This window comes from Sminthopsis crassicaudata, chromosome 6 (assembly GCF_048593235.1).
Source record: "Sminthopsis crassicaudata isolate SCR6 chromosome 6, ASM4859323v1, whole genome shotgun sequence".
NCBI lineage: Eukaryota > Metazoa > Chordata > Mammalia > Dasyuromorphia > Dasyuridae > Sminthopsis > Sminthopsis crassicaudata.
In genome coordinates, this window is record NC_133622.1 from 113,702,067 (window position 1) to 113,717,193 (window position 15,127).

A 15,127-nucleotide genomic window follows, 5' to 3' on the forward strand; every position below is an offset into this window, starting at 1 on the left:
TTTATCGTTTCCACTGGGGATTTCTCTAGGAAAGTTTTTATATTTTTGGTGGCAAAGGCAATACTTTATTTATTGTGTTGCTGATTTATATTGGCAGGGGATATGACTATGATTAAGTCATTAATCATATGATTACATGGGTCTTAAGAATAATATGACAAAAATATCTAGCATCAGTAACATCTCCCATCCTAGCTGCCTGATTTTCCTCTTTCTCATAAGGATAGTACTATGTTTACAAGGTAATTCCTTCAAAAATCATTCAATTTCTGTCAAAATACAAGGATAATTAAGGTCAGTTTGTTAAACATAGTGTTATCTTGCAAGGATTTTTTAAGTCTACTTTCAATTGAATGGTAAATAGCCTTCATTAAATACATTTGTGCATAAACACATAGTGTAGTTTTACATTTATAATCAATAAGATACCCACTATAATGAATATCATGTTGAAATGTAAATAGATCTGTAGCCTGGGACTATGACTGTTTCCCACAATCTAAAACCATCTAAATGGTCTTAGCCATACCAATCAAACTACTAAAGAATTATTTTATAGAACTAGAAAAAAATAATAACAGAATATATGTATAATATCAAAGATCTAGAACATCAAAAGGATCAATGAAAAAAATATTAAGTTGGCCCAGTAATATCAGATTTCAAACTACATAATAAAGTGGTAATCATGAAAAAAAAATCTATTGCTAGCTAAGAAATAAAATGGCGAATCAGTGGAGTATGTTAGGTAAACAACACAGAATAATAAATGACCATAGCAATGTAATGTTTGATAAATGCAAAACATATAAGCTTTTGGAATAAGAACTCATTTGACAAAAATTGCTGGGATAACTGGAAAGTAATTTGACAGAGAGTAGGCGTAGACCAACATTTTATTCTGTATACCAAGATAAGGCCAAAATGTATAAATGGTTAAGATATAAAGGGGAATATCCTAAGTAAATTAGGTGTGCATGGAAAAATGATCTTTGGATCTATAAATAAGGGCAGTTTATGACCAAACAAGAGATAGAGACTATCATGGGAAGCAAAAGGAATAATTTGGATTACACGAAATTTAAAAGTTTTTGCACAAACAAAACAAATACAGGCAAAAGAAAAATAGAAAACTGAGGGGGAAAATTATACAAATTTCTCTGAGAAAAGTCTCATTTCTAAAATATAGAGTCAAATTTATAAAAATTAGAACCATTCTCTAACTGATAAGTGGTCAAAGGATATGAACAGGCAGTTTTCAAAAGAAGAAATCAAAGCTACAATCAAAATCACATGAAAAAAAAATGCTACAAATCATAGTTGCTTAGCTTTATTCTCTTTCTTTTTTATGTACACCATTTATTTATCATTTTCATTGGAGATTTCTCTAAGAGAGTTTTTATATTTTTAGTTGCTTGGGCAATAATACTTTGTATTGTTGATTTATAGATTAGAGAAATGCAAATTAAAATAACACTGAGATACCACCTCACACCCATCAGGTTGGCTAATGAAACAGAAAAGGAAAGACTTAGCTACTCTGATCAAGACAATGATCTAAAAGGACTTTGCAAACCTTAAAGTGGCATATGAACACTAGCTATTATTATATTAAAATTTCAAACTTATAAAATATACAAACTAGAGAATTAATTGGTTTATGTAATACAAAACCATGAATTTAAGGAATTTTTATTCTGAAATTTGTCATATATTTAAAAAACTTCTACTGTGGAAAGGTACAGCTATCATGACTTGAATGCTGTAAATATCTAGATAAAGGGGGAAAATGCAACCAAATTTCTTGAAAAAGGGATTATAGAGACAAGATCTGAGAAAGAGTATAGAGTCAGGATGTTAAACAACTTGTTTCACATAATGGGCTATTCAATAATATATTGAATTCAATATATCTATATATTATATATTGATATATGTGTATATCAAGATATATATATAATTCAATTTCTCACATGTGATAGGGTTATGTAGAATATTAATCCTTTAATATTGAGTTTAGAATTTAATATACAGGTTAAGATTGTACTTGAGGGACTTGGAAGGGGAGACAAGGGAACACATCTCCAATTTCATAATAGAAATAAATAGAGCATTTTAGAGTTGGCATTATAGAAATTATTTTCAATTGCCAACATTATTGAAGTAATATGTAATATGTCTTTTTCTTGCTTTGGAGCTGGGACTTTGAGTATGCCCAAGATAGAGTCTGAATTGTAATGATATATCCTAGAGATGTGGTTTCCATAGCACCTATCTCTTCTTTCATAACTAAGCTAAATCCCTCGTTATTAAGGATGACTTCTCAATGACAGGAATCTGAAATATTGTGAGTCTATGATTTTAAGGTTAAGATTACATGTACGTGGGAAATAATATTGTTGTTAAATCCAGTATTCTTCCCCAAAATAATACATGGGCTCAGTACTTTTATTGAATATATTATTAAGCTTATACTCAACATGACTAAATAATTTCCATTTGCTCTTTTTTGACTGGGGGGAGAGGAGATGGGACATTTGTACCTTTATTTTTTTTAAATGAAGTTAAACATACAGCTCTAAAGAGTCAGATGTGAATTTAGATCAAGTTTATGTCTGCTTTTTTTTTGCAGTAATGAAGGGACCCCACAATTGATTTCTCTATATTGTTTCAACTACTCTAACCACTTATTTTAATAACTTTTTAAAATTTAATTTTATTTCTTCAAAGAATAAAAATGGATTTTCTCCCTTACAACAACCATCATCATTGAAAAGAAAAAACAAACAAACAAACAAAAAAACCCTTGTAACAAATATGCATAAGTCAAGTAAAACAAATTCCTATTTTGGTCATGTCCAAAATAGCTATGCCTAATTCTGGAGTCTGAATTCATCAGTCAGAAGGTATCCTTACCTTAGTAGCTAAAGAGTGAGCTGCCCCTGCTTCCAGAAGTACCGATGCCACATCTACCTGGCCTTCCCTGGCTGAAATGTGCAGAGGTGTGTATCCATTTTTAGTGGCTGCATCTGGGTGAGCCATATGTTGTAGCAGCAGCTGGACTATTTCTGTCTTACCCAGGCGAGAAGCAATGTGTAAGGGAGTCTGTTCCTCCTACAACTCAAGTCAAGCAAAAAATTAGAGACAGAAAAATTCTCTAGTGACATACTTTAACCAACTGCCTTTGGGACAATGTTACCCCACAAATTATCATTACTATCATTATTATTCATTTATATAATTCTTTTAAGTTTTACAAAGTATTTTACATGTATTATCCCATTAAATTTTTGTAATGACCCTTGAGATATTATTCCCATTTTACTTATAAGAAAGTAGCATCTGAGAGAAGTGAAGTGACTTGCCCAGGGTCAAATATCTACTAAGGAGGTAAAATAGTATTTGAATTCAGGTCTTTTTGATTGCAAACTCTTTTCAATTGTAGCATGTAGCATTTTTATAGTACAGAGTTAATACATTTTTTTTTTTTTTGAGGCTGGGGTTAAGTGACTTGCCCAGGGTCACACAGCTAGGAAGTGTTAAGTGTCTGAGACCAGATTTGAACTCGGGTCCTCCTGAATTCAGGGCTGGTGCTCTATCCACTGCACCACCTAGCTGCCCCCTGAGTTAATACACTTTTAACAAGTATTATGGACAAGTACATAGTTCCATGAATTTCATCAATGTTTCTTTTTACTCCTATTTGTTTCTGATAATTAAAACAGCTCTTTTCAGCCTAATTGAGGTAAAATAGGCTTCACCATTCATTTTATTTACATACAGATCAACTGTAACAATTTGATTTCCAAAGAATAAAGACTCAAATAACTATCCAAGGATAGAGTAAAATAATTAAAAAGAGAAAACATATCTCAAGATACATACAGTATAATCTGTTTGTTAAAGGTAAGAAATGGTCCCAAGTCTTAAATTAGCATTCTATCTTTCCTACAGACTGAAAATTCTGAAGGCAGTCAAAAATTATGGGAAGAAAGTTTAGGGAATCATTAAAAAGTTGGAAAGAAAAATTAAAAAAAATCATGACTCAAGAAATATTTATTGATGATGTGGGTAATGATATGAACCTGAGAATTCACCTATGTAGAGAGCTTCTGGTGAGGAAATCCTTTTATCAATGCAGATCTGAAATTGTTTTGCCATTAATAGTCTTAGGGAGTTATCTGGAAGAACTGAAAACATGTTTCTACTGTCATCCCACAGACTGTAAGTACATGTCAGAATTTTGAGTCAAAGACTTCTTGACCCAGAGATTGCAGCTCTATGCATTTATATCATGCTATGGTATATGGCTTACATATGTATAGTTAATGTCCTTTAAAAAAAAAAAACTGGAGCAAGAGCAATATAAATCTCATTTCAGAAAGAAAAATAAAGTTCAGGTCTTAATTTGCAATATTCACAATACTCCTTTGAGATGGGCAATAAATCTTCATTTTACAAAAAGAAAATGAAAATAAGTTGTGATGTATCCACAGACGTGAAGTGACGGGTGGTGTAACTGAGCCCAGATACAAATCTAAAGTATTCTAGATTTTACTGATTCAAATCTAGAACATCCTTTCTATATTCTCAGAAACAAGAGCCCAAATGTGTAAAAGCACACCTGTCCAGAAGGATAAAATACATTCTATAAAACAGGAGGTGAAGCAGGTGAATGGGAGGAAAAATGGAAAATATAAAAATAATGATTTTATAAAAAATTGATTGGCAAAGTTACAGAAACTTCCTTGGTTTTCTTTGAAGCACAAATAGATGAAAATTGATATATATATGAATATGAATGAGTATTATATTTGTTGAAAGAAAGACATCCAAAGACAAACAATATAATTGATGACAAATGCTTTGAAAAAATTAAATACAAAAGTCTTCTTTGTCATCTTCATGATACTCCATCACCCATCTTAGGGACCTTTGCACTGGTCAGCCTAGGTCTGGAATGCCCTCCCTCCTTCCTTATGTTTAATAGAGTCCTATGTTCCTTTAAGTTACATCCATGAACCATCTTCTCTGTATGAAGTTTTTCTCGAGCCCCATTATTGCTGCTGCTTTTCCTTCCAAGCTACCTCATATTTAACTACTTTGTGGAGAGTGGGAGGATTGAAAGAGTGAGAGAATATATATGTCTATTTTTATTTACTCACATTATATTCACATATTTTCATATAGATTTCTTGTCTCTTTCTAGAATGTAAGCTCCTTGAGAGAGATGTTTTTGTAATTGTATTGAAGGCAACAAATACAGTGACTGGAACATAAGGTGCTTAATATTTGTTGGTGACTGATATAAAGTATATCATGAAACTGATACTTAGCTCTTACTGTCAGATCATAACCACATTCTTTAAATGGAGAAAACTTTGCACAATGGTAAAAACAAACAAAACAAAAAACCAGTCCAGATACCTACCCTGGCTCTGGCATCCACAAGAGCACCATTTCTTAGAAGGCAACGGACTACTTCCACCTGCCCAGCCCGGGCTGCCATATGTAGTGCAGTCTCTCCACGCTGCCAGGAAACAAAGAGTCTTGAATCACAAATAAAACTACTCTTCTGGAAGATCATAAATAATATGTCCATGGCACTGCAATACAGGAACATGTCAATGGACTAGAGAAGATCTAGGTAGAAAGACTACAGGAAAAGCATCTGAAACCAGTTTTTCCCAACATAGTTTCAATGTGTAACATACTTGTAAACTCATCTGAGCTTTCAGAGTCCATGATTTACAGAGCAGAGGAAATGGAATACTGGGATGGTTTGCCAAGAAGGTCAGAAAGCAGGATAGCTAAATTCAAAACTCTACATAAAAATATTCTGTAGTGAGGTTATTTTTGTCATAGCACCATAAAGCAATTTCTTATCCTAAAGTTCATTAACTTGTATTTAATATTTTGGTAACTATTTCAATTGATTTCCATTATAATCCTATTTTATTTTATAGATTTTAACTCATTTTCTTTCCCATTTAGTCTTTCTTTTTCTATTTGAAAATATTTTAGTCACCCTAATATTTATATCTATATTTACTCATATATAATTCTTTGAAGAGATTTCCTAGATTTTGGCTTCAGGTCAGGATTGTTGGGAGATTCACTGTGTCAAGAGGATGACTACCACCAGAGATTAGACTGACTCAGGTCATCAGAGCATGCAATTGAGACACAGTGCTTAGCATGTTAAATTAAGCTGAAATTGGGGGGACAGGTATTAGATATAAGAAAGAATTTAATGGCAATCAAGTTTGGAATGTTCTTTGCAAAGGATTATAATATCTGACCATCTTTTAAAATAAGAAAGCCATATAGTCCTGAATGAAGGCAGGAGGATAGACTAGATGGCCTAGCAACATTTTATTTACTATTCTGATAGAATCCTCTGATTCTATAGTTATGCATGGAAATGCCATAACAAATATACAGGTCAGAATTATTTTAAGAAATAATTCTGGTTTATCCTAAGTAGAATTAAGTATCTATCTTCAACATGTTTCTTTCAAATTTAGGGGGCTATAATGAAAAACTATGGGTTTATCAACCCCCTCCCAAAAAATGCTGAACAAATAGAAATCCAGAAGTGATTTGGGAAAATAAAACAAAAGGTCTGATATACTGATTATTGTCAAACGCTGTTGATCCCTGAGACCTTTAATCAAGCAATAGTTAATATTTAAAAGAGAATAATCTGTCTCAAATTGTAAACACAAGATTTCTTAGTGCTTCAATTTCATTGACCATCAGTCTCCAAAGAGAAGAGTCAGTTTTTTAATACCAGTAATAGGACAACTTGATCATTAGGATATGTTTAAATTCTGGAAGGACCCAGTTTTTTGTTGTTGCTGTTATTGTTTTTATAGAATAATGAATTCGAAAAAGTATGGTAGACCTATAGTACATTTCAAGCAATTCTCTCTTGCTTTTATCATATTTTCCATCAATATTTTATTTGAGAAAGCCAAATTATGTATGTGTATGTATATATGCATACATACATATACACAAATACATACAGTACTAGCTTACTCGGTTTGAGGTTTAAATTTTAAATTAATGTCTTTTCCGATTATTCTCCAATAATACCTACTCATATTTTTCTTAATTTTACTAAATTAGCTTTGGGTGGGTGTATGAAAGATATATCCAGAAAAAATATTAATTTCTTTACTTTCTTCCTTTTTGCCATTAAAAACTAGCTTTGCTGAGAAAAGAAGAAAAATTTTAAAAAATTGTCTGCAACAGTTATCTTAAAGTTGTTATTCTATTATTAGGTTTCATTGACTATTAATAATCTATTGCTAATTCTTGAAAAATTGTCTTTGCTAGCTATAACTAAAATTATAATAGCTAGTTATAGCATTTGAACATATAGCATTATGGATCAATAAAAGAAAAAATATTACCCAACTAAAGGACAGAACTGTCCAGGTAAATGTCATCTTGAACTTAAAAGCTCTGACAAATGATTATTCAAGTTACTATTTTTTCTCCCACTTAGAATTAACTTTTCCTCAAAAAAAGATTGGTGAGAAAATGAATATGCTCACATCTTAAACGAGGTCCAAGTTTAATGCCAACCCCATCTAATCAGCCAGCTGGTAAAACTGACCCCACTGATAGTGATGTCAAGTTACAGTATTGCCGCATCAAGTCAAAAAGCTGTTAAGCACAACAGACCACATCACATTATGTAATGCAACAGGATTTCAGGCAACATACGAATGATCTTGGCAGAGGGGGTACATTTAAGGATAAAGAGCTGACCAGCTTGGAAATAACAAAACAGGCAGTCAATATCCATATATTTTCTGAATCTGCTTCATAGAAGTTTTGATTACACTGGAGCTGTTTTTTTTTTTTTTTTTTTTCCAGAAGAGTTCACAAACATCTCATCTTTTGATGGAGTTCCTATTGATCTTATCATCCTAAAGATCCCATCTTCTTCAAAGGATAGCTGGCAGTTTTTGTTTGTTTGTTTGTTTTGTGCTTTACAATTTGCAAAACACTTCACAGATGTCATTTGATAGCTCTTATAACATCCCTGTGAGATGGATAATACAGGTGTTACACCTGTATTTTTTTGCAGATGAGAAAACTTAGAGAGAGAATAGTTGAACTTAAGGAATTTGCCAAAGGCAACAGATTCAAGATCTGGACCCAGGACTTTGACTGCAGGGCTCTTCTTGTTACATCACAGCTACCTTATAATTGAAAGGAAAGGAAAATAATGTTTGAGTAAGATTATATTGTCAGGTATCTAAAATAGGTATAGTGTGTGTGTGTGTGTGTGTGTGTGTGTGTGTGTGTGTGTGTGTGTATGTGCTCCAACATATATAAGTAGAGCTGAGACAGGAGAAAAGAAAAGAATAAAGGGGAAAGAATGAATTCTCCTGAAATAAAGGTTTCCTCATAGAGATGATTCTCAACCCTGGGTTTATGATACACCAGAGTATGATTAAGTATCTTAAGGCACTATCCCAAAATTCCCCCCAAAATTTATTTTAGTTTAATATGAAAAAAATAAATTATGTACCATATATCACTTTTACTAGGAAGAATGGGCAAAATCCATCAAACAGCAATAAGACACTATGATTTCTAAATGGCTAGAAATTAATCGATTAACAGGAAAATCATATATTTTAAAACATACAGATCAAAAAAAGGAAAAAAAATACCCATCTAAAAGACAGAACTGTCCAGATAAATATCATTTTGAACTTAAAAGCTCTGACAGATGATATATATTCAAGTTACTATTTTGCTTCCCACTTAAAGTTAACTTTTCCTCAAAAAAAAAAAATTGGTGAGAAAATGAATATGTTCACATCTCCTAGAGATATAGTGATATGATCTCATTTATAATGTTGATCTTAGTAAGACTCCCAAAATAATATTTTTTAGGATTCCATGTAAAATCTCTATTGAATCATAGACACATCATTTTGTATCATGCTTTCAATTTACATGAAAGTTTTTACAGCACAAATAATCGAGAATTTTACAGAAGTATAAATAAGGACTTCATAGTTTTGGTAATATCTGCTGTATTCAAGCTTTTGGTTTTTGTTCAAAATGGTATTTGTAAATCATAGTGTGAATAAAGAGGGTTTCATGGTAATTATACTCTATTAAAGCTGGTTTCATCAAGGACATAAAATAATTTGTACTCATATTAGAAATTTAAATACAGAAACTATAGATACAATAATGTGAAAGACTACACACAAAAAGTTAAACTGGCCATTCTATTTCACAACCCAAAAGGAATGAGACACCAAAAATAGAGAAGCAACAGATGATAGAGACAATTTATAATGATGATTAAAAATTAAAATAGACTTTTGTGGCAAATAATTGTTATGATATGAATTTGAAATACTAAATGGTTCCAAATTTCAAATAACAATTTCTTTGAAAAAGTAAATTTATTTCACTTAGCAAGTTGTTTAGCTTTAGATTTAGAGGGCATTAATTAAGTAATTTAGTTTAGTAAAGAGATTTAAAATAAGTTTAAAGAGAAAGAAAATAAGACATAAAAATAGGAAAAGAAAGGAAAGGAAAATGAGGTCAAATGCTAGATCAATCTGGCCAATAGAAGAAAACTAACCTATCCAGCATGTAGCAGAAGAAAAAATCATCTGAAAACTAATGCTGGTTTGTGTTATACAGGAAAAGCTGATATGAAGCAACTATTTTAGGTAAACAGGACAAAATGGGCTAGAGAAATGGCAGGGGAGATGGCAGGAGGCAGGAGCAATGAGGGGAAGATGAGCGGAAAAAACTACCACCATGCAATAAAAGAGAGGAAAGTTGTCCTCAACTAAAATGCCCTGGTCATTGGCTGTCTTTAGTTAGTTATCTGACAGACTTCAAGGATTGTACTATATCATCCTGATTTCTGGACAAATGTTTGTTAGAATTACACTTTACTCAAGCCACCATGATGCTTCCTCCTGATTCTATCTCGGTCAATCTTTCTTTCACTTTCCGGGCAGCTTAAAAATGTTTTACTTTTAAATAAGGACATTCAAGACAAATGCCTGTTTAATTCATTTGTCCCAAGAGACTCAACATTTCCTATGTGGTTGCTTTTGATTTTATTTCCAAGCTATCCTTTCTCAAAAGCTAAGGAAATGCCTCCTGGATAAATGTCTGGAAGTCTTAATAATCAAAAGTACATGACACCAAGACCTCTGGGGCAACTTAGCTGTTTTGCTTTAACAAGTGCATGCATGCGCGGGTGCACGCGCACGCGCACACACACACACACACACACACACACACACACACACACACGGGCGCGCGAGACTATGCATACAAGCAGAACTCTCTCTCCCTTGCCCTTTCTGGTTATTCTATTCCAAGCCATACTCACAATGTTAGTGACATCTGGAGAGGCTCCATTCTGCAGCAGAAGGAGGACTATGTTCAGGTGGCCCATGAAAGCAGCCACATGTATTGGTGTGAGGCCAGACTGTGAAACAAAGCAATAGTAGTTTTACTCCTCTGCACAAGTGAGGGGCTTGGGGGCTTCTTTAGATAAAGAAAGCTGGAGTAAAAACAAAGAAGAGAAGATGGGCAAAGGAGGAGGGGAAAGAGAGGAGAAAAGGAAAGAAGAGCAGAGGAAAGGAGAGGAGAGGGAAGAAGAGAGGGGAGAAGAGGAGAGGAGAGAAGAGGGGAGAGAGGAGAAGAGAGGAGAGGAGAAAGGATAAAAGAAAAGATGAGAGGGGAGGGGAGGGGAGGGGAAAGGAGAGAGGAGAAGAGAAGAGGAGAAAAGAAATGAGGGGAGGACAGAAGAAGAGAGGAGAGGAGAGGAGGAGAAGAGAAGAGAGGAGAGGAGAGGAGAAGAAAGGAGAGGAGAGAAGAGAGGAGAAGAGCTGAGTTTTTGGACAAGCTGAAACATTTTCTACCTCTGTTATAGCCTGGATTGAAGCCCCATATTTCACCAGGAGTTCCATGACTTTGATGCGGTTTTTCTTGCACGCAATGTGCAGTGGAGTAAAACCATTCTGTGCAGAAGACAATCAAGTTAGTTGAAAACATGCAGATACAGAACTGTCATACAACTCCATGCTGGCACATTGCAGGCAATAGCGTTACCTCATCACAGAGTGTGACCAGGGCCGCTCCCACCCTTCTGAGTTAACACAAGGAGGTAATAGCAGCAATCCCGTACTCCTGTGATATTGGACACCCCCCCCCCAATAAATAGAAAACTGGCCTTTGTGTCCCAATGCTGGCATGTTTTTGAAAAGCGGGATGAAGAAGGCTCTCTCTTTGAAGGAGCAAAGAAGACAATGGTGATTTTTTTTTTTTTTTTTTTTTGTTGAAGCAATTGGGGTTAAGTGACTTGCCCAGGGTCACACAGCCAGTAAGTGTTAAGTATCTGAGACTGGATTTGAACTCAGGTCCTCCTGACTTCAGGACCAGTGCACTATCCACTGCACCATCCTGACTGACTGACTGACAATGGTGATTCTTTCAGTAGTTCTAAGAAGTATCCAGAAATCAAATTGTGAAAATGTTTGCTTTCCTCACAGACTTTGTAGGAAAAAAAATAGTTTGTTAGTAAATAGATAAATTTTAAAGTATCTGAATAGCTTATTTGTTCCTCCCTGAAAATAAAAATCTATGGTTCTTTGCCTAAATCATATTTCTGTTTCCCTTGTTTATTTTCTGCTATTCTCCTGGGAGTTACCAGTGAAATAAGATTATAAACCTATACTTATACTTTTATATTTATATATGTATGTATATGCATTTTATAATTATGTTCTTCACATTAAAATTTTTTGAACTCATTAATTTGGAGCACTTATAAAATAAACTATTACTATTCTCCAGGTGGGGATTTTACTCCCTTAATTAATAAACAAAAGTAAGGCCTCCATATTTGTTTCTACAGCCCATGTTTCATTCTGCCTCATTCAGGAATTGAGCCTGTGATGCCTATACTGCTCCAGTTTGGGGACTAAACATTTAACTAACTGACATTTTTATATATGTGATATGACCATAAAGTAATGAAACATTTGAAAATCTCCAAATTTCTACTAATTATAATGAATACTTTACACACAATTTTTCATTATATCTAGGTCTTAGTAGAACTAATTATAGCATATAAATGAGAAAGTATTTTTTTTAATTTTTAAAAAATTGACCTAAAAAAGCAAAAGCAGAATATGCCCTTTAAACAGCTATTTCTATTCTGCTACATCTGAGTACTTAATTTTATCAATCAATGGCAACTTAAGCATTTTTGCTGGTAAGATTTCTTTTCATCTTTTGGTAGGAACTGGTGGCCTAGTTCAGAATGAACCACCTAATTTTGGATGGGTATCTCAACAGGCTGGTAGCAGGGGACAATTTTCATTAGCTCCCAGGGACTTTAGGATTGACTCAATATAGAGGGGTTGCAATCTGTGTTGGAGGCAGTAAAACCAGTTATATTGACAAAAATCCCAGCTCTGTTGCAATTAAAGGACTCAAATAGTTATTATATATAAGATAATTTTTTGAGAAATTTGCAGCTGACTTAGAGACACAATTAGGATACACTCCTAAGAACAAGGTTGGATGAAATGACAGATCTTTTGAGTTACTGATACTCTTAGGAAATTTATTAATAAAGGCCAAGCTTATACTTTTATAGTCAAATTAAAACTATTTGAATTGGTCACCTTAAGGTATTCTAGTCTAGCTGATAGTCAAAAAAGAATTAATATACTTGAAATGTACCAGTATATTTGTAATTTTCCTATTTCACATTAGTTAACACATATAGCATGACAGTTCTCAGGAAAATATAAGGTCTTACTTAAGCTAATAAATGATTTATCTATCACTAAGAGATTATACACATAATGAATTCACACTTTGTTTTTTCCTTTACTTAGGAATTTTAGCATTAACCTCCCCACATTAACCCCATATAAACACATACATATGTCTCTGTGTATAAAATATACATACACAATGTATAATACATATACACACAAATGTGTGTGTAGTACATATGTATTTTCATTTCATGGTTACTGTATCTAACATAAATGTATTTCCTTAAACAAAAATATTTTCTTCTTTTGGGAGTAATGACTTCAAAAACTGCCTTTGTTGCTGCTGAAATCTAGAGGTTCTATTGCAGAATTCTAAACAGGAAAATTTTAATTTTAATGCTAATGATCTTGGTTTTATATAGGAATATAAGCTTTAGGGAACTATGTTAAGTGAAAAGGATGAATTTTCTATTAGTTTGGGAATTAGCAAACATGAATCATAAATGTATTAGAAATATACCAGGTCTTTTCAACGGATATTGTTAAGCTAGTCAGTGTTTAACTATGAATAAAGCAAAATGATTGATTAAATGATTAGTTTTAGGCATAGTTGTAATGGCAGCTCTTTCCAACTTTCATTTTCAATGTGAATTGAAAATAAAATAAAAACATTTAATAAAGTGCTTAGAAAAAATATATCAATTCCCTACCCCCTTGAATCCAATTTGTCAAGAAAAAAAAAAATTAGTTGTCATTTCCAGGGTTTTTTCCTTATCTAATCTTACTTACAAAGTCAAGTGACCAGTCAACTAAATTGTAGATAGCCATATGTAATCCCAAAAGTCTTAGTGATGTTTTAAGCTCTGACAAAGTAAAAGTTCTGATACTTAAAGACTGCACCTTGGTGCACACACTGTATTGATTTTAACAAACATCTTTAAGATGAATTGCCCAATGAAAATGTACTTCAACAAAGTATCAGATGTGAATGAAAATAAAGAACTGATATTTTCCTTCTAATTTAGAAAATATTTCCTAAATTCACCATTTTTTCCTTTTTTTCCTTTTTAAGAAAAAAAATCTTAATAATTTCCTATATTCAAGTTAATATACCCTATAAGCACCTGAAAAATTCAAACAGTTTACTTCTGCCTTCTTGTAAGATTTTAATTTTCTTTTGAAATTTTCCTCTTAACCTCAAGGAATTCACATCAGTATGTTTGCAGCTAATGGACCTCAGTAATAATGCCAGTGACCTCTGAAATCTATGCTGTTTCACCATCAGAAAATAGCCAAAAAGAAAAAAAAAAAAAAAACCTGAAGGAAGAAGAAGCACGATGTATGATAAGTAGGATAGGAATGGCTTTGTCCTATTTTTCCCTATTTTTGTTTGCATGATCAATGAGTAAACATTGAGTTGATAACCCCCTTTTGTGTTTCATTGATGTGGAGTGGGCCATGTTTACCAAGGCTCTGGCGTTAGGATTGGCTCTCTTGTCCAGGAGAAGTTTGGTCACACGGTAGTGGCCACAGTGTGCAGCAACATGGAGGGCAGTCAGATAATCCAGGGTAACATCATCCACTGGGGCCTTATGCTGTAGCAAATGTTTCACGCATTCAACATGGTCTCCTTGTGCAGCCATGTGAAGTGGAGACAGTCCATTCTAAGCAAGAAAAAATACCCAGAACACCACTAAGAATGGATTCCATAAATTTTCTCTTCTAACTTTGGCTACTGGTACAGAAATCCACAGTAGCCTGAACACTTTAAATATATGTTATAACTTTTAGTGTCTTAAAAATTTACATTTCTAAGTATTGCTTGAATTAAGAAGCTTGACATTGTCCAGAAATTTTCCTAAATTAGTATTGCTCTTTATTAAAAATCAAGATACTTGACTCCTAGTTCTGGCACTTTCACAAACTCAGGCAAAACATTTTATTTACACACTCTGGGGTCAGTTAAAATAATTACATCTTTTTTAAGGTCTCAATCAACTCTTCAGTCACACAATTCCACAACTGAATATGCTCTAAATGAAATCAGAAGTTGGGTACTTCAGAACCACAATGAGTGGATAGCTTTTGACTCAAAGACAACAGGGGATCATCAGCACTAAGATAGAGAGTTCATCATTTCTGTATACTTAAACATATACTACATATCAGGTAGAATGTGTTGGATAAGTCACTTAAACTCTTTGGACCTCATAATGGGGAGGTATGAGGATTTCTTAAATTTCTTCCAACTCTTCCCCTCTATGCTTTTGATTCCCACTGTCTCATATTTTTTTCAGTGTCAAGATCAAAAACTTTGAGAGCTG

At 33.3% G+C, this 15,127-nt stretch overlaps 1 protein-coding gene across 8 annotated transcripts in view; it reads right to left on the reverse strand.

Moving 5' to 3' along the window:
* The window catches only part of ANK2 (ankyrin 2), a 325,566-nt gene that overhangs the window by 128,325 nt on the left and 182,114 nt on the right, over positions 1-15,127 (reverse strand). For all 8 annotated transcript variants that reach the window (XM_074272626.1, XM_074272627.1, XM_074272628.1 and 5 more), the window contains exons 11-15: positions 14,270-14,467; positions 10,932-11,030; positions 10,397-10,495; positions 5,432-5,530; positions 2,917-3,114 (exon numbers count right to left, since the gene is read on the reverse strand). In XM_074272626.1, the coding sequence (XP_074128727.1) occupies positions 2,917-3,114; positions 5,432-5,530; positions 10,397-10,495; positions 10,932-11,030; positions 14,270-14,467 (693 nt within the window). The remainder of the gene's footprint in view (positions 1-2,916; positions 3,115-5,431; positions 5,531-10,396; positions 10,496-10,931; positions 11,031-14,269; positions 14,468-15,127) is intronic.